The 18,730-nt window shown below is 56.6% G+C and overlaps 2 protein-coding genes across 3 annotated transcripts; both read right to left on the minus strand.

Moving 5' to 3' along the window:
- Nucleotides 1–1,159: 1,159 nt before the first annotated feature.
- LOC138732678 (long-chain fatty acid transport protein 2-like) lies at nucleotides 1,160–9,715 on the minus strand. Its single transcript, XM_069879322.1, has 10 exons — nucleotides 9,229–9,715; nucleotides 7,122–7,331; nucleotides 5,970–6,128; nucleotides 4,356–4,480; nucleotides 3,993–4,187; nucleotides 3,341–3,431; nucleotides 2,800–2,998; nucleotides 2,626–2,723; nucleotides 1,833–1,963; nucleotides 1,160–1,336 (listed from the first exon to the last, which is right to left on the minus strand). Exons 1-10 carry the CDS (start codon nucleotides 9,713–9,715, stop codon nucleotides 1,160–1,162), a joined length of 1,872 nt encoding a protein of 623 aa, XP_069735423.1.
- Nucleotides 9,716–10,605: 890 nt separating this feature from the next.
- Nucleotides 10,606–15,789, minus strand: THAP7 (THAP domain containing 7). 2 transcript variants are annotated; one of them, XM_069879306.1, is made up of 5 exons: nucleotides 15,746–15,789; nucleotides 14,661–14,740; nucleotides 13,997–14,149; nucleotides 13,178–13,318; nucleotides 10,606–12,038 (listed from the first exon to the last, which is right to left on the minus strand). In XM_069879306.1, the coding sequence occupies exons 2-5, from the start codon at nucleotides 14,738–14,740 to the stop codon at nucleotides 11,498–11,500; spliced, it is 915 nt and encodes a 304-aa protein (XP_069735407.1). In that variant the 5' UTR covers nucleotides 15,746–15,789; the 3' UTR covers nucleotides 10,606–11,497. The 2 variants fall into 2 exon arrangements, with proteins under 2 accessions (XP_069735407.1, XP_069735406.1); XM_069879305.1 differs by lacking the exon at nucleotides 15,746–15,789 and adding an exon at nucleotides 15,505–15,665.
- Nucleotides 15,790–18,730: the final 2,941 nt, after the last annotated feature.

The following is an 18,730-nucleotide window of genomic DNA, read 5'->3' on the forward strand; positions in this document are numbered from 1 at the left end:
CAGACGGCTTCATCTCACAAACGAAACCATCCTTCAGAGGACTGAAATTTGAGGGGTTTGTCATCCTCACTTCTATTCAACATTGAGCATCTTCCACTGGAGAAGGGGAACCTACAAACTGTTAGCAAAGCAAGAAGCTGGGCCTCGTGGTGCCCGTGTGGCCAGGGGGCCAAGAAGGCCAAGGGCATCTTGGCTTGGATCAGACACGGCGCGGCCAGCAGGGCCAGGGAGGTTTTTCTCCCTCTGGACTCGGCCCTGGGGAGACCGCTCCTCGAATCCTGGGGTCAGTTCTGGGCCCCTCACCACGAGAAGGATGTTGAGGCTCTGGAGCGAGTCCAGAGAAGAGCAACAAAGCTGGGGAGGGGGCTGGAGAACAAGTTTTATGAGGAGGAACTGGAGTTGATTAGCCTGGAGGAGGCTGAGGGGAGACCTCATTGCTCTCTCCAACTCCCTGAAAGGAGGTTGTGGAGAGGAGGGAGCTGGGCTCTTCTCCTAAAAACAGGGACAGGACGAGAGGGAACGGCCTCAAGCTCCACCAGGGGAGGGTCAGGCTGGACATCAAGAAATAAAAAATCATGGAAAGGGTCACTGGGCGCTGGAACAGGGAGGGGGTTGAGTCCCCTGCCCTGGAGGGGTTTGAGGGACGGGTGGACGAGGTGCTGAGGGACACGGGTTAGTGATTGATGGGAATGGTTGGACTCAATGATCCGGTGGGCCTCTTCCAACCTGGTGGTTCCATGATTCTACAATTCTGGGGAGTCACATATGGGGCAGGAGGAGTCACTTATGGGGCAGGAGGAGTCACTTTTTGGCCTCACATTGGACGCTGATCATGGAGATCCAGGAGGACCTGGAGAACCCCCCATGTTGGACACAGACCATGTTGATTCCATGAAAATGGGGTCGGGGCAGGGAATAAACGGGATTCGCTGCTTCTCGAGGAGCTGAAGCCGCTCGCAGAGCTCCTGGTGGGATGAGAAGAGGACTCGGAGCATCGAGACGAAGCCTTTAATCTCCAGCCTGGAGGCCCCAGAGGGGGTGGAGAACTTCCCACCTCCTATGAGAAGCTCCAAACCCTCCCTGGAGGAACCAAAACCACCTGGTTTGGCCCCAAATTGTCCTTGGGGTCACTCTGAGGTGGAGATTCTGACTTTATCTTCTAGAGGTTGAACTTCATGTCCAGGATGGCCTGGTGGAGGTCGGAGTCCAGGGGGACGTAGGACTTCTGGGAGTCGTGGCGGAAGAACAAGGGGTCAGAGATGGCCTTGGGGTCGAAGCCTTCACGGACCAGCTTGACCTTGAGCTGCTTGAAGGTCCCGGTGATCTCCAGGGCGTCCTGGGGAGATGGGGATGGGGAGAACATGGGGATGGATGGAGGAGGATCCATGGATCTAAGGGCTGAGGTTCTGCTGAGGGACATGGATCCAAGGGCTGAGGTTCTGCTGAGGGACATGGATCCAAGGGCTGAGGTTCTGCTGAGGGACATGGATCCAAGGGCTGAGGTTCTGCTGAGGGACATGGATCCATGGATTCCTCAAGTTGAGCTGGGAGAGGTTTAAATTGGGTTCTGGGGATGGTTCCTTCACTGAAAGGGTCATAAAGGACCTGGAAGAGGATTTCTGGGGCCGTGGTAGAACCTTGATCCCTTCTGAAAGCCCTGGAGATGTGGTGGGGTCGAGAGTTTTGGGTTTAGGGTTGGACTTATGACCTTCAACATCTTCCAACCTCAACATTTCCATGATGGACAAAGCTCCTCGGCCTTGGGAGCTTCATCCCAAGGATCCTTTGGACGAGGAAGCCCACAAACCCCAGGAGAACCCAGGGCCACCAACCTGGATGCGGATGAAGCGAGGGGCGGCGTAGCCGGGCAGCATCTCCTGGGTGAAGGCAAAGAGCTTCTTGCCCTGGAAGGTTGTCCCGGGCCTCAGGCGGACAGCGGCCATCCCGCACTTGCCCTCACACCCTGCAAGGAGGCCACAGGGGGCTGGGGGCCACCACGATCCACTTCTACTCGTCCTGGTGGCCACAGGGACCATCACCAAGACCTGGTGGTTGCCCAGAACCCCACCAGCTGCTCCTTTTCTCCAACCAATCCCAGTTTTACTCTTCCTGGAGGCCACATGGACCATGATGAAGGCACCAGGTGGACCTAAAACCATCTTGGATGACTGCGTTGACCATTTTGGCCTCCTTGGTGGCCACTTGGACCACGACGGGACCTCCCAGTGAGTCCCAAACAGCACCAGGTGCTTCTTTTGGGGCATCTGAGGCTCTTTTTGCTCTTCCTCGTGGCCACATGGACCATCACCAAGACCTGGTGGTTGCCTAGAACCCCACCAGCTGCTGCTTTTCTAGAACCAACCCCAGTTTTACTCTTCCTGGAGGCCACCGGGAGCATCTCAAGGCTTCTTGGTGGCCACTAGGAGCATCTCAAGGCTTCTTGGTGGCCACTGGGACCATCTCAAGGCTTCTCGGTGGCCACTGGGACCATCTCAAGGCTTCTCGGTGGCCACTGGGACCATCTCAAGGCTTCTTGGTGGCCACTAGGAGCATCTCAAGCCTCCGTGGTGGCTCCTTATGTGGATAAAACATGAGCAGGTTCTTCTTTTGATGCGATTGACTCACCTGGCACAGCCACCCCGTACACGTTGACCTCCTGGATGAAGTCGACCATGGCCAGAGCAGCTTCCACCTCGGTCGTGGCCACGTTCTCCCCTTTCCACCTGGAGAAGACACGAGGTGAAGCCGTGAGGGTGGGATTTGGCTCAGAGGAAGGTCTCGTGAGAGCCACCAACTCACCGGAAAGTGTCCCCCACGCGGTCCTGGAAGTAGATGAACCTTTCGTGGTCGATCCGGAGGAGGTCGCCACTGTTGAAGTAGGAGTCACCCCGGACCAAGACGTCCCTCAAGATCTTCTTCTCGGTCTTCTCAGAGTCCCCCGCGTAGCCGTGGAACGGGGTGTTCTGGGTGATCTTGACGACCAGCAGCCCCGTCTCCCCTGGGAAAGAAGGATGGAAGCTCATCAGAAACCTCCTTCCGTGGTGGGGAAGGTCCTCTCCATGCCCACCAGGGATGATTTTCCTGGTTCTTTGAGGGATCTCTGGTGGCTTCCCCCATGAATCCTGTTCCTGTTTCTTTCTCTGAGCGATCTCTGGTGGCTTCCACCATGAATCACGTTCCTGATTCTGTCATTGAGGGATCTCTGGTGGCTTCCACCATGGTTTATGTTCCTGTTTCTTTCTTTAAGGGTTTTCTCACCAGGGTTTTGAGGACCAGGAGATGTTTTTGATGGATCTCAACCCCCCGCCTTCCCCAAAACACCCTTGGAAACTCTTCTTACCGGGCTGGACTTTGATGCAGAGACCTCGCTGGTCCCGCTGGGGCTCGTCCTCCTCCACGTTGTACTTGATCAGCTCGAAGGGCGCGAAGGGCTGGGGGACAGAAGGAGACAGACGCCTTTCTCAGGGCTCTGAGGGGACGTCCAGGTCTCCACAGATGCCCCCAAATGAACCTTTGAGTCAACGGAGGCCAACGAGGTAGAAGGGGCGGCTCGGGGGGTCTTGGAGACCCTCCTTGGTTCATCAACCCCACCTTGAGGAACCTTCTGGATGTCCCAAACCATCATCATCCCCTTGAGGCTCCATCATCACCACCCTGAGGCTCCATCATCATCCCCTTGAGGCTCCATCATCATCCCCTTGAGGCTCCATCATCACCACCCTGAGGCCTCCATCATCACCCCCTTGAGGCCTCCATCATCATCCCCTTGAGGCCTCCATCATCACCACCCTGAGGCCTCCACCATCATCACCACCCTGAGGCCTCCATTATCACCACCCTGAGGCCTCCATCATCACCCCCTTGAGGCTCCATCATCACCACCCTGAGGCCTCCACCATCATCCCCCTGAGGCTCCGTCATCACCACCCTGAGGCTCCATCATCATCCCCCTGAGGCCTCCATCACCACCACCCTGAGGCCTCCCCCCTCACCTTGAGGAAGACGTTGTCCCTCCCGATGGCGCCGACCCTGCCGCTGTAGTTGATGAAGCCGGCGTTGCCCTCGGTGGCCCCGTAGAACTCGCGGATGGTGATGGCCCCGAAGCGCTGGAGAAACTCCCTCCACACCTCAGCTCGCAGCCCGTTGCCCAGCGCCAACCGCACCCCGTGCTCCCGGTCATCTGCTCGCTGGGGCCACCACGACGGGGGTCACCTCCGTGGCCACCCCAGGGCCTCAGTGGACACCCCAGGGCCTTGGTGGCCACCCCAGGGCCTCAATGGTCACCCCAGGGCTTTGGTGGCCACCCCAGGGCCTCGGTGGCCACCCCCGGGGGGTCTCCAGGCGGTGGGACCTGCCTTTGGGGTGTTGCAGAGGTAGCGCAGGAGCTCCCCCACGTACTGGATGACGGAGACTTTGTAGAAGCGACAGTCGTCCCAGAACTGGGAGGCGGAGAACTTGGCCCGGAGGACCATGGTGGCTCCTGGGGGGACACGGGGAGAGTGGTTACCCACCCCCTTTTCTCTTCCTTTTTCTCCATCACTCGTTCCATCTAGAATGTCCTCCCATCCATCCATCCCTCCATCCCTCCTCCCCTCTCAAATGTCCATCCATCCATCCATCCCTCCTTCCATCTCCTTCCAAGTGAAATGTTCCCTCTCTCCCTTCTTCCTCTTCCACACGTTCCTCCATCCCTCCATCCATCAAACCAACCAGGCCTACATCCATCTGCGACGTCCACCCATCCACCTCTCCTCAACCATCTATGGACACAATTCCCTCTCTCCCTTCTTCCTCATCCCTCCATCCCTCCTTCCATGTGTCCTTCCATCCATCTCTCCATCCAACTGAAATGTTCCCACTCTCAGTTCTTCATCTTCTACACGTTCCTCCATCCCTCCTTCCATCTCCATCCAAGCGAAACGTTCCCTCTCTCTGTTCTTCAACTTCTAGATGTTCCTCTATCCATCCATCCCTCTGAAACGTTCTCTCTCTCTGTTCTTCATCTTCCACACGTCCCTCCATCCCTCCTTCCATCCATCCATCCATCCCTCCTTCCATCTCTCCATCCATCTGAAATGTTCCCTCTCCCGTTCTTCCTCTTCCCCGCGTTCTTCCCTCCACCCATCCCTCAAACCATCAAACCATCCATCAAACCAACCATCAAACCATCCATCTGTCCGTCCATCCGTCTGCAACGTCCACCCATCCATCTCTCCATTCCTCACGCATCGACAGACACCGCTCCCTCGCTCCTTTCTCCAACTTCCACGTGTTCCTCATCCCTCCTTCCATCCTTCCCTCTCAAATGTCCATCCCACCACCTCTCCATCCATCCAAAACGTTCCCTCTCTCCATTCTTCATCTTCTACGTCTTCCTCCATCCAACCACCCCTCCCTCCCTCCTTCCATCTGAAACGTTCCCTCTCTCCGTTATTCCTCTTCCCCACGTTCCTCCATCCCTCCCTCCATCCCCACGTTCCTCCATCCCTCTCTCCATCCCCACGTTCCTTCATCCCTCCCTCCATCCCCATGTTCCTCCATCCCTCCCTCCATCCCCACGTTCCTTCATCCCCACGTTCCTCCATCCCTCCCTCCATCCCCACATTCCTCCATCCCTCTCTCCATCCCCACGTTCCTCCATCCCCACGTTCCTCCATCCCTCTCTCCATCCCCACGTTCCTCCATCCCCACGTTCCTCCATCCCTCCCTCCATCCCCACGTTCCTCCATCCCTCCCTCCATCCCCACGTTCCTTCATCCCTCCCTCCATCCCCACGTTCCTCCATCCCTCCCTCCATCCCCACGTTCCTCCATCCCTCCCTCCATCCCTCCTTCCATCCCCACGTTCCTCCATCCCCACGTTCCTCCATCCCTCTCTCCATCCCCACGTTCCTCCATCCCTCCCTCCATCCCCACGTTCCTCCATCCCCACCTTCCTCCACCCCTCCCGCCGTGGTCCGTGGTCCTCACCGAGGTGGATGCAGCCCCCGAGGCCGATGAGCAGCGCGGCCGCGTGGTAAAGTGGCAGCGCCGTGTACACCACGTCCCCCGCCCGGACCCCGCACAGCTCGGCCATGGAGGCCACCAGCAGCAGCTTCGTCTCCGTGATCACTGCGGCCTTCGGGAGCCCTGGGGAGGACAACGCAGGGTGGGAGAAGGTCCTACTGGAGCTTCTCGAGCAGGGTGGGAGGATAAAACCCTGCCCTGAGGGGTGGATCTCAAGAACTCGGAGGAGGAACCGCGAGGAACCTCATCCAGATGCTCGTGTGGGTGGAGGTGGGATCTGGGGTGGGTTCTGGGTTGGAGGAGGGAGGTCCCACCCCTTTGGGTTGGACAAGGAGGGGACCAGAGGGTGGGGAAGGTCCCACCTGGAGCTTCTCGTGTGGGGTGGGGGGATAAAACCCTTCCCTGAGGGGTGGATCTCAAGAAGTTGTTGGAGGAACCGTGAGGAACCTCATCCAGACACCCGTGTGGGTGGAGGTGGCACCTGGGGTGGGTTCTGAGTTGGATTCTGGGTTGGAGGAGGGAGGTCCCAACCCATCCCAACAAGGAGATGTGGTGGGTCTCCATCCCTAGAGCTCTCCAGGCCTGAGGAACCATGAGGAACCTCATCCAAACACACCTGTGGGTGGAGGTGGGACCTGGGGTGGGTTCTGGGTTGGAGGAGGGAGGTCCCACCCCTTTGGGTTGGACAAGGAGGAGAACACGTGCTGGGGAAGGTCCCACTTAGAGCTTCTCATGAGGGTTGGGAGGATAAAACCCTTCCCTGAGTGGTGGGTCTCAAGAACTTGTAGGAGGAACCATGAGGAACCTCATGAGACGCACGTGTGGGTGGAGGTGGGACCTGGGGTGGGTTCTGGGTTGGATCCTGGGTTGGAGTAGGGAGGTCCCAGCTCTTTCTATCAAGGAGAGGACCCAGAGACTTGATGGGTCTCCATCCCTAGAGCTCTCCAGGTCTCAGGAACCATGAGGAACCTCATTGAGATGAAGATGTTGGTGGAGGTGAGACGTGGGGTGGGTTCTGGGATGCATGAGGGAGGTCCCAGCTCTTCCCAACAAGGAGACGTGGTGGGTCTCCATCCCTAGGTTTCTCCAGGACGTTCTCCACCCCGTCCCGCTCACCGGTGGTGCCCGAGGTGTAGATGAAGGCGGCTCTGGAGTCGGGGGTGACGTGGGCTCGGTGGTGTGAGGGCAAAGCCTCCTCAGATGCCTCCAGGATGGCCGGGAGCAGAGCCTCCACCCCCGGGGTGGGAGACCGGGAGCTCAGGTAGAAGACACGGACCCCGTCGCTCTGCAGGGCAGGGAGAACGTCCTCCAGGGCCTCCTGGAGCTCTGGGGGGGAGAGGGACACGGGTCCCGTGGAGCTTCAAGGTGGATTCGGGGCTCAGGAGGGGCCTGAGGGGCAACTGGGGGGACGGGGAGCTCGGGGAGCAGAGGTGGGCGCTCCAAAGATCTCAGGTGGGAACCCAAAACACCTCAAATGGGACCCAAGGAACCCCAAAAGGGACCCAAGGAACCCCACAAGGGACCTGGATGAGGTGGGGACACCAGGAATCAGGGATGGGAGCTCCAAGGATCTCAGGTGGGAACCCAAAACACCTCAAATGGGACTCAAGGAACACAAATGAGATCCAAGGAACCCTAAAAGGGACCCAGGGAACCCCAAAAGGGACCTGGATGAGGTTGGGACACCAGAACCATGGACGGGAGCCCCAAGGATCTCAGGTGGGAAACCAAAACACCCCAAAAGGGACCCAAGGAACCCCGAAAGGTCCCCAAGGAACCCCAAAAGGGACCTGGATGTGGTGGGGACATCAGGAATCAGGGACGGGAGCTCCAAACATCTCAGGTGGGACCCAGAACACCTCAAAAGGGACCCAAGGAAACCCAAAAGGACCCAAATGAACTCCAGAAGAGACCCAAGGAACCCCAGAAGGGACTTGGATGAGGTTGGGACACCAGGAATCATGGATGGGAGCTCCAAGGATCTCAGGTGGGAACCCAAAACACCTCATAGGGCCCCAAGGAACCCTAAAAGGGCCCCATTGAATCCCAGAAGAGACTCCAGGAACCCCAGAAGGGACCTGGATGAGGCTGGGACACCAGAACCATGGACAGGAGCCCCAAGGATCTCAGGTGGGAACCCAAAACACTTCAAAAGGGACCCAAGGAACCCCGAAAGGTCCCCAAGGAACCCCAAAAGGGACCTGGATGTGGTGGGGACATCAGGAATCAGGGACGGGAGCTCCAAACATCTCAGGTGGGACCCAGAACACCACAAAAGGGAACCAAGGAACCCCAAAAGGACGCAAATGAACTCCAGAAGAGACCCAAGGAACCCCAGAAGGGACCTGGACGAGGTCGGGACACCAGAACCATGGATGGAAGCTCCAAGGATCTCAGGTGGGAACCCAAAACACCTCATAGGGCCCCAAGGAACCCTAAAAGGGCCCCATTGAATCCCAGAAGAGCCCCAAGGAACCCCAGAAGAGACTCCAGCAACCCCAGAAGGTCCCCAAGGACCCCCAGAAGGGACCTGGATGAGGTGGGGACACCAGGAATCAGGGATGGGAGCTCCAAGGATCTCAGGTGGGAACCCAAAACACTTCAAAAGGGACCCAAGGAACCCCAAAAGGGACCTGGATGAGGTGGGGACATCAGGAATCAGGGACGGGAGCTCCAAGGATCTCAGGTGGGACCCAGAACACCACAAAAGGGACCCAAGAAACCCCAAAAGGACCCAAATGAACCCCAAAAGAGCCCCAAGGAACCCCAGAAGGGACCTGGATGAGGTTGGGACACCAGAACCATGGATGGGAGCTCCAAGGATCTCAGGTGGGAACCCAAAACACCTCATAGGGCCCCACTGAATCCCAGAAGGTCCCCAAGGAGCCCCAGAAGGGACCTGGATGAGGTGGGGACACCAGGAATCATGGATGGGAGCTCCAAGGATCTCAGGTGTGAACCCAAAACACTTCAAAAGGGACCCAAGGAACCCCAAAAGGTCCCCAAGGAACCCCAAAAGGGACCTGGATGAGGTGGGGACACCAGGAATCAGAGATGGGAGCTCCAAAGATCTCAGGTGGGAACCCAAAACACCTCATAGGGCCCCAAGGAACCCTAAAAGGGCCCCACTGACACCCAGAAGAGCCCCAAGGAACCCCAGAAGAGACTCCAGCAACCCCAGAAGGTCCCCAAGGACCCCCAGAAGGGCCGCGTCCCCCCTCACCGGGGTCGCTGAGCAGCACGGTGGCCTGGGCCGCCCTCAGCGCGTGCCTCAAGGCGGCGCCGCGCACGTGGACGTTGACGCAGGCCATGGGGCAGCCCAGCTTGGCCAAGGCCAACCAGGCCCACACGTAGGAGGGTCCGTTGGCCAAGAAGACGGCCACGGGCTGGCCCCGGCGCAGCTCCAGCCGCTCCCAGAAGGTCCGAGCCGCTTGGTTGCTCCTCCGGTCGACGTCCTGGTAGGTGAAGACCTCGTGGCGGAAGAGGAGAAGCGGGTGGTGGGGCCGGCGCCGCACGTGGCCTCGGAAGACATCGAGGAGGGTGACGGGAGGTCTTCTGCTCAGGCGTCTCCGGCACCGCAGCGAGGCGGCCGTCAGCTGCACGAAGGCCACCAGGTCGAGCCAGAAATAAGGAGGTGGAAGCAGCAGGAGAAGCCAAACCACGGCGGCCACCACGGAGGCCACCGCAGCGAGAGCCGCCCAGCCCGGCATCGTCAACCCAACGGGGACAAAGTCCGACCCCCCGCGGACCTTGAACCGTGAGGGGGGGGTTGTTTGAGGTGGAGACGGAGAGAAGCTCCTCCCAGAGGCCTCCTGAGCTTTGGACCTTGGGGCCGATCAGAGCTGAAGGGGGATGAGATGGGGGCCTCCAGGTTTTAGAGGTTCTCGAGGTGGTTCGTGGTCCTTCCAAGCTTCCTTCCTTCCTTCCAGCTCCATCTAAAGCCCCTCAGGTCTCCGTCCAGGCCCAACGTCTCCGTCCAGCCCCATGGATCCAGGTCCCTCAGCAAAACCTCAGCCCATGGATCCATGTCCCTCAGCAGAACTTCAGCCCATGGATCCATGTCCCTCAGCAGAACCTCAGCCCATGGATCCAGGTCCCTCAGCAGAACCTCAGCCCACGGATCCATGTCCCTCAGCAGAACCTCAGCCCATGGATCCATGTCCCTCAGCAGAACCTCAGCCCATGGATCCACCTCAGAGTGACCCCAAGGACAATTTGGGGCCAAACCAGGTGGTTCTGGTTCCTCCAGGGAGGGTTTGGAGCTTCTCACGGGAAGTTCTCCACCCCCTCTGGGGCCTCCAGGCTGAAGATTAAAGGCTTCGTTTGATGCTCCGAGTCCTCTTCTCATCCCACCAGGAGCTCCTTGAGCAGCTTGAGCTCCTCGAGCCGCAGCGAATCCCGTTTATTCCTCACCCCGATCCCATTTTCCACCTGGGAAACCCCCCCAGGGGCTTCTCCCCCGACCCCAGCCCCATGTGAAGATCTCGAGGAGCTTCGTGTCTCCTCGGAGGCACCTCCAGGTGGAGCCGTGAGGTGAAACCGACCTCCTCCCCGCTGCCCTCAGCCCCGACGAGCCCCGAATCGCTCGATTTTCCACAGAGAAGAGAAAAATCTTTTATTTACAAACCTGGGAAAGGGAAGAGGAGAAGCTGGGAGCCACCAGGATGGCTCCACGGGGACCCTGGGGGATCCCAATCCTGGTGGATCCCATCCTGATGTCTCTTCTCCTTCTGGATTTCGGCTCCAGCCGGTGGTGGAAATCAGAGCACGGAGAGGGAAGGAGAAAACAGGTAGGAAGGAGCTTCCAGAAGAACGTTGGATCCACCACGTAATCTTCACTCTCCACCTTCTCCGAGCTCCTGCAGCTCCACCAGGCGCTGGAGGCTCCTTGGGGAGGTTCCTGATGGATCCAGAGCTGCTGTTCCTGGGGTTTCCAAGCTTAGAGCTGGCGCTGGGCTTCTCCACAGGGTTCCCAGAGCAGGAGCTTCAAGCTGGGGGGCTACCAGGATGGTGGCTTTGATCCTGGTGGCTCCAGATCCTGGTGGCTCTTCTCGTTCTGGGTCCCAAACCCGGAGGCTCCAGATCCTGGAGGCTCTTCTTGTTCTGGATCTCAATCCTGGAGGCTCCAGATCCTGGCGGCTCTTCTTGTTCTGGATCCCATCCTGGTGGCTCCAATCCTGGTGGCTCTTCTCGTTCTCGATCCAAATCCTGGAGGCTTCGATCCTGGAGGCTTCGATCCTGGAGGCTTCGATCCTGGAGGCTTCGACCCTGGAGGCTCTTCTCATTCTGGATCCCGATCCTGGAGGCTCCGATCCTGGAGGCTCTTCTCCTTCTGGATCCCATCCTGGTGGCTCCAATCTTGGTGGATCCCATCCTGATGTCTCTTCTTCTCCTGGATTTCGGTTCCAGCCAGAGGTGGAAATCAGAGCAGGGAGGGAAGGAGAAACCAGGTAGGAAGGAGCTTCCAGAACGTTGGTTCCACCACAAGATCTTCACTCTCCGCCCTCTCCGAGCATTTCCAGCTCCACCACACGTGCCGGAGGCTCCTTGGGGAGGTGCCGGGCCTCGAGGTGTCCTCGTCGTTCGCGCTGGAGCTCCCCGATGCGGATGCGGAGCCGCTGCTCGCGTCGCTTGCAGGCCTGGAGCTGCCGTTGGGCCTTGTCGAGGGCATCTAAGGCGGCTTCGGCGCGCCGTTTCCAGAGCAAAGCGCTTCCCACCTGGTAGCTGTGCTCGTTCTGGATGTAGGCGCCGGCCCGGGGCGGGAGACGCAGCATGAAGAGAGAAGGAGAAGCAGGACGAGGAGAAGAAGAAGAAGCTGGAGGAGCTTCTTCTGGAAGAGCAGGGCTGGGTTTGGCTTCTTCATCTGCCATGGCCACCAGGAGGTTCTCCGGGAGAGCCCCCGAGGGGCCGGGAAGGGCCGGGACGCCCCCGTGGTCGCCGGCTGGGGGGGCCCCGGCCTCCTCGCTCTCGCGGGGGAAGCAGGAGACGTCGGAGGAGAAGGGGGGAGCCGGGGGAGAAGATGGAAGGTCTTGTCTGGGGAGAGAGAAAGAGAAGGAGTTTGAGGAAGATCTCAGAATTGAGATCACGGAACGGGTTGGAAGGGACCTTATGGACCATCCAACACCTGGAGAGAGAAGGAATTCAAGGGAGATCCCAGAATTGAGATCATGGAATGGGTTGGAAGGGACTTTATGGATCAACCAACGCCTGGAGAGAGAAGTTCTTAAGGGAGATGCAAGAATTGAGATCATGGAATGGGTTGGAAAAGACCTTATGGATCATCCAATGCCTGGAAAAAGAAGTTCTTTCGGGAGATCCAAGAACTGAGATCATGGAATGGGTTGGAAGGGACCTTATGGATCATGCAACGCCTTCTTTTTGATGGGAATGGTTGGATTCCATGATCTGGTGGGTCTTTTCCAACCTGATTCTCCCACAAGAACCATCACAAAAACCTCTGCCAGCTCTCTCAGAGCTCCCTTAGATCCTAGAAGGTCGCTCTGAGGTTTCTGGGACTCCCCTCCATCACCTGGAGGGGTTTTGGGAGGTTCCTGGACTCACCTGGAGGGGTTTTAGGGGGTCCCTGGACTCCCCTCTATCTCCTGCAGGGGTTTTGGGAGGTTCCTGGACTCACCTGGAGGGGTTTTAGGGGGTCCCTGGACTCCCCTCTATCTCCTGCAGGGTTTTTGGGGGGGGGCCTGGACTCCCCTACATCTCCTAGAGGAGTTTTGGGGGGTCCCTGGATTCACCTCTATCTCCTGGGTGGGTTTTGAGGGTCCCTGGACTCACCTGGAGGAGTTTTAGGGGGTCCCTGGACTCCCCTCCATCTCCTGGAGGGGTTTTGGGGCGACCCTGGAGTCACCTGGAGGAGTTTTGGAGGGTCCCTGGAGTCCCCTCCATCTCCTGGGAGGGGTTTGGGGGTCCCTGAGGGGTTTTGGGGGGTCCCTGGACTCCCCTCTATCTCCTGGGCAGGTTTTGGGGGTCCCTGGACTCACCTGGAGGGGTTTTAGGGGGTCCCTGGACTCCCCTCCATCTCCTGGAGGTGTTTTTGGGGGGCCCTGGACTCCCCTACATCTCCTAGAGGGGTTTTGGGGGGGCCCTGGACTCCCCTCCATCTCCTGGAAGGGGTTTTAGGGGTCCCTGAAGGGGTTTTGGGGGGTCCCTGGACTCACCTCCATCTCCTGGTGGCCTGAAGAGGTTTCGGGGGGTCCCTTTCGGGGGGCGAGGGCTTCAGTTTTGGGGTTCGGGGGGGTCTGGGGTTGGTGGCCTCGAAGACGGTGGGGACGGCTCCTTCCTTCAGGCGATGGTAGCCGCTGCGGGAAAAAGGGGAGGGAGGGGGGTCAAGGAAACACCCTAAAAACTTGAGGAGGGGTCCCCAAAAATCCAGGGAGGAGGCTCCTAGGGCTGTGGGTGCCCTCAGGGGGTCCCAAAAACTCAGGTTTTGGGGGGCCCCTAAGCTTTAGGGGGGGGGAAAAAAGCTTCGTGGTGGCCCAAGGGGACTTTGGGGGGGCCCAAGGGGAGTCCCCAAGGTTTCTGGGGTGTCTTAAAGCCATGGGGGGACATATAGATGGGTCCCCAAAGCCCTTGACACCCCCCCCAATGCCCTCAAGGTCCCTAAAACACCTTGGAAGGGGAAACTGAGGCACCGGGGAGGGGGGCGGGGGGGGGGAGTGGAACAAACCATTTAATTCTGGGGGGGGACAGAGCTGGAGCTGGAAGAGTCCATTTGAAATCAAATTGGGGGAACACAGTGTAAATGGAGCTGGAAAAGCTCGTTTGAAATCAAATTGGGGGGGGACAGAGCCTAATTAGCACTGGAAGAGTTCATTTGATATCAAATTAGAAGAGAACAGAGCATAAATGCAGCTAGAAAAGTCCATTTGAAATCAAATTGGAGGAGGTGGTGTTAATTAGGCCAATCCATTTAGAGAAACGGAGCGAGGGGGGGTAAGAGGCCCTCGTTAGTTGCCTCGTTAGGGCTGACGAAGCACCTGAAGCCGAGGATCTCGAAGCAGCTCTTCTCAAAGTGCTGGGAGCAGAAATAAATGTATTTGGAAGCCGGATCCCAGCGGCCTTCACCCGAGGCATCGCGGCGCCGGCTGTTCTCCAGCCACAGGGCCCGTCGGGGGGTGTCCTTGGGGAGCCTGGGGGGGGGTGGAAAACAGAGATGGGGGGACACACAGATTAGGGGGGGACAAACAGAGGAGGAACACGCTTATCAGCTGCAAAACGGTGGCTTTAAACCCCCCACCGAGTCTGTTTTGGAAGACATTAGAGGGCAACACCCCCCCCGCTAGGTGCAAATGGAACAATCTGGGTAGCAACAAGTAATAGGGATGGACTGAACCATTGAGAAAAAGGGGGGGGGACAAGAATAATAATAAATGGGGGGCAAAGCTGGGATAAACTATTGATTAAGAGGGTGGTTGATTCAAACTATTATTAAAAGAAACGGAAACTTGGTTTAAATGGTTGCTAAGCTGAGGTTAATTGGTTCAAATCATCGTTAAGGGAGGGTTAACTGGGTTTAAACCTTTAGAAGGGTGGGTTAGCTCTGTTTAAAGCATAAAAAGAAGGGGTTAACTCGGATTAAACCATCGCTAAGCGGGGGTTAATTCGGATTAAACCATTAAAACGAGGTGGGGGGACACCCACCGGTGGAAGGAGATTCCTCGGTTCCGGGTCTCCTGAGTGTCCCGAGTGCAGCAGCCGGCGGCAGAGCAGTGACGGGGCATCTGCGGGGGGGCAAAAAAAGAGGGGGGTGGGAGTAGGAGCAGAATTAGACCCCCTCCCAAACCCCAAAAGCCCCCCCCCTTTCTCACTGGTGCCCCCCAATGCCCCCCTGCCCCCCCCAATCGACCCCACATGCCCCTCAATGCCCCCATCCCAGCTCCAAGAGCCCCCCAGGTGTCCCCAACACCCCCTCACTGCCCCCCCTCCTTCCCTAATGCCCCCACCCCCCACCCCAAGAGCCCCCCCCGTCTCACTGGTGCCCCCCGATACCCAACTGCCCCCCCACATCGAGCCCACATGCCCCTAGAGACCCCCACCCTCCACAGGTACCCCCCAGTGCCCCCCACGACCCCAAGAGACCCCCACCTGCCCCCCCAAAGGCCCCCCTTTCTCACCAGTGTCCCCCAATGCCCCACTGCCCCCCCAATGGACCCCACATGCCCCCCCAAGTCCCCCCCACCCCCAAAACCCCCCCACAGCTGCCTCCCCCGACGCCAACTGCCCCCCTAAGCCCCCCCCTTTCTCACTGATGCCCCCCAATGCCCCACTGCCCCCCCAAATCGACCCCACATGCCCCCCAGGACCCCAAGAGACCTCCCAGTGCCCCCAACACCCCCCCAATGCCCCCCCACGACCCCAAGAGCCCCCCAAAGCCCCCCCCTTTCTCACTAGTGCCCCCCAATGCCCCACTGCCCCCCCCAATCAGACCCCCAATGCCCCCCCCAGCCCCAAGAGCCCCCCCAGGTGTCCCCACCCCCCACCATACCCCGATGACGTCACGAGGGGGCGTGGCCGTCGCTAAGGGCCCTCACAGAGGCCTCAGTTGCCGGGGGGGGGGGGCGGGGCAGAAAGCGCAATCCCGGAGCCACCAAGGAACCAGCCCCTCCCCGGTTCCCATCCCCAACCCCTCATGGGGTTCCCGGTACCGTCTCCCCCTTATTTTTAGCCCCCTCACCCTTTTTTTTAAGCCCCCCCCCCCCCCCAACAACCTCCGGGCCGCCCCTCACCTCCGCGCTCCCATCCCGCCACCGCCCGCGCCCCCCCCCCCCAAGTCTCGCGAGATCTTCCGGTCCCACCTTAGCACAAAGTCTCGCGAGATCTTCCCGCCCCCCAAGTCTCGCGAGATCTTCCGGTTCCACCTTAGCACAAAGTCTCGCGAGATCTTCCGGTTCCACCTTAGCACAAAGTCTCGCGAGATCTTCCCGCACCCCCCCCCCAAGTCTCGCGAGATCTTCCGGTCCCACCGTATCACAAAGTCTCGCGAGATCTTCTCTCCCCCGCTCCTTAGCTCCCCCTCCCTCACTCACATACGTCAAATCGCCTCAAATTTCTCCTTAAACTCCCTCAAAACCGTGACTTTCACCCCAAATCTCCTCACAAACGCCCCAAACAGCACCTTTCACATAAAATCTCCTCAAATTACCCCTCAAACTCCCCAAAACTACGATTTTTCACCCCAAATCCCCTCACAAATGCCCCAAAACAGCGCCTTTTATGTCAAATCTTCCCAAATTTCCCTTCAAACGCCCCAAAATCACAACTTTCACCCCAAATCTCCTCAGAAAGGCACAAAAATTTCACTTTTACCTCAAATCTCCCCTCACAAACTCCCCAAAATGCAACATCCACCTGAAATCCCTCCCAAACACCCCAAATATTAATATTTTACCCCACATCCCCTCATAAGGTCGCCAAAAATGCACTTTTCCCCTCAAATTTCTGCATAAAATCTTCTTTAAAATCACTTTTTACCCCAAATCCTGCCACAAAAACAAAAAATAAGCATTTTTACCTCAAATTTCTGCACAAAATCTGCAAAACCTCTCCAATTTCTGCACAAAATGTGCAAAAACTCAGTTTCCACCCCAAATCCCCTCCCAAACGCTCCCAAAAATGCACTTTTCCCCTCAAATTTCTGCACAAAATATGCAAAAACTCAGTTTTTGCCCCAAATCTCCTCCCAAACTCTCCCAAAAATGCACTTTTCCCCTCAAATTTCTGCACAGAATCTGCAAAAACTCAGTTTTTACCCCAAATCCCCTCCCAAACTCCTCCCAAAATGCACTTTTTGCCCCAAATCTCCTCCCAAACTCTCCCAAAAATGCACTTTTTACCTCAAATTGCTACACAAAATCAGCAAAAACTCAGTTTTCACCCCAAATCTCCTCCCAAACTCTCCCCAAATGCATTTTTCCCCTCAAATTTCTGCACAAAATCTGCAAAACCTCAGTTTTCACCCCAAATCCCCTCCCAAACTCTCCCAAAAATGCACTTTTTCCCCTCAAATTTCTGCACAAAATCTGAAAAACTCAGTTTTTACCCCAAATCCCCTCCCGAACTCCTCCCAAAATGCACTTTTTGCCCCAAATCTCCTCCCAAACTCTCCCAAAAATGCACTTTTTACCTCAAATTGCTACACAAAATCAGCAAAAACTCAGTTTTCACCCCAAATCTCCTCCCAAACTCTCCCCCAAATGCACTTTTCCCCTCAAATTTCTGCACAAAATCTGCAAAACCTCAGTTTTCACCCCAAATCCCCTCCCGAACTCCTCCCAAAATGCACTTTTTGCCCCAAATCTCCTCCCAAACTCTCCCAAAAATGCACTTTTCCCATCAAATTTCTGCACAAAATCAGCAAAAACTCAGTTTTTACCCCAAATCCCCTCCCGAACTCCTCCCAAAATGCACTTTTTGCCCCAAATCTCCTCCCAAACTCTCCCAAAAATGCACTTTTTCCCTCAAATTTCTGCACAAAATCAGCAAAAACTCAGTTTTTACACCAAATCCTCTCCCGAACTCCTCCCAAAATGCACTTTTTGCCCCAAATCTCCTCCCAAACTCTCCCAAAAATGCACTTTTCCCCTCAAATTTCTGCACAGAATCTGCAAAAACTCAGTTTTTACCCCAAATCCCCTCCCAAACTCCTCCCAAAATGCACTTTTTGCCCCAAATCTCCTCCCAAACTCTCCCAAAAATGCACTTTTTACCTCAAATTGCTACACAAAATCAGCAAAAACTCAGTTTTCACCCCAAATCCCCTCCCGAACTCTCCCCAAAATGCACTTTTTGCCCCAAATCTCCTCCCAAACTCTCCCAAAAATGCACTTTTCCCCTCAAATTTCTGCACAGAATCTGCAAAAACTCAGTTTTTACCCCAAATCCCCTCCCGAACTCCTCCCAAAATGCACTTTTTGCCCCAAATCTCCTCCCAAACTCTCCCAAAAATGCACTTTTTACCTCAAATTGCTACACAAAATCAGCAAAAACTCAGTTTTCACCCCAAATCTCCTCCCAAACTCTCCCCCAAATGCACTTTTCCCCTCAAATTTCTGCACAAAATCTGCAAAACCTCAGTTTTCACCCCAAATCCCCTCCCGAACTCCTCCCAAAATGCACTTTTTGCCCCAAATCTCCTCCCAAACTCTCCCCAAAATGCACTTTTCCCCTCAAATTTCTGCACAAAATCTGCAAAAACTCAGTTTTTACCCCAAATCCCCTCCCAAACTCCTCCCAAAATGCACTTTTTGCCCCAAATCTCCTCCCAAACTCTCCCAAAAATGCACTTTTCCCTCAAATTCCTGCACAAAATCTGCAAAAACTCAGTTTTTACCCCAAATCCCCTCCTGAACTCCTCCCAAAATGCACTTTTTGCCCCAAATCTCCTCCCAAACGCTCCCAAAAATGCACTTTTTCCTCAAATTGCTACACAAAATCTACAAAAACTCAGTTTTTACCCCAAATCCCCTCCCAAACTCCTCCCAAAATGCACTTTTTGCCCCAAATCTCCTCCCAAACTCTCCCAAAAATGCACTTTTCCCCTCAAATTTCTGCACAAAATCTGCAAAAACTCAGTTTTTACCCCAAATCCCCTCCCGAACTCCCCAAAATGCACTTTTCCCTCAAATTTCTGCACAAAATCTGCAAAACCTCAGTTTTCACCCCAAATCCCCTCCTGAACTCCTCCCAAAATGCACTTTTTGCCCCAAATCTCC

This window comes from Phaenicophaeus curvirostris, chromosome 35, assembly GCF_032191515.1.
Source record: "Phaenicophaeus curvirostris isolate KB17595 chromosome 35, BPBGC_Pcur_1.0, whole genome shotgun sequence".
Classification (NCBI taxonomy): domain Eukaryota; kingdom Metazoa; phylum Chordata; class Aves; order Cuculiformes; family Cuculidae; genus Phaenicophaeus; species Phaenicophaeus curvirostris.

What these genes read in the sequence shown, in the direction of transcription:
- LOC138732678 (XM_069879322.1), bottom strand. Translation starts at nt 9,715, where the DNA reads ATGCCGGGCTGGGCGGCTCTCGCTGCGGTGGCCTCCGTGGTGGCCGCC. An exon ending in CGCGTGGGGGACACTTTCCG is followed by an intron (nt 2,724 to 2,799) that starts GTGAGTTGGTGG and finishes TGTCTTCTCCAG; the next exon opens with GTGGAAAGGGGAGAACGTGG. An exon ending in CTCGCTTCATCCGCATCCAG is followed by an intron (nt 1,337 to 1,832) that starts GTTGGTGGCCCT and finishes CCATCTCCCCAG; the next exon opens with GACGCCCTGGAGATCACCGG.
- THAP7 (XM_069879306.1), bottom strand. Translation starts at nt 14,740, where the DNA reads ATGCCCCGTCACTGCTCTGCCGCCGGCTGCTGCACTCGGGACACTCAG. An exon ending in CGAGGAATCTCCTTCCACCG is followed by an intron (nt 14,150 to 14,660) that starts GTGGGTGTCCCC and finishes ACCCCCCCCCAG; the next exon opens with GCTCCCCAAGGACACCCCCC. An exon ending in TTCGAGATCCTCGGCTTCAG is followed by an intron (nt 13,319 to 13,996) that starts GTGCTTCGTCAG and finishes TTTTTCCCGCAG; the next exon opens with CGGCTACCATCGCCTGAAGG.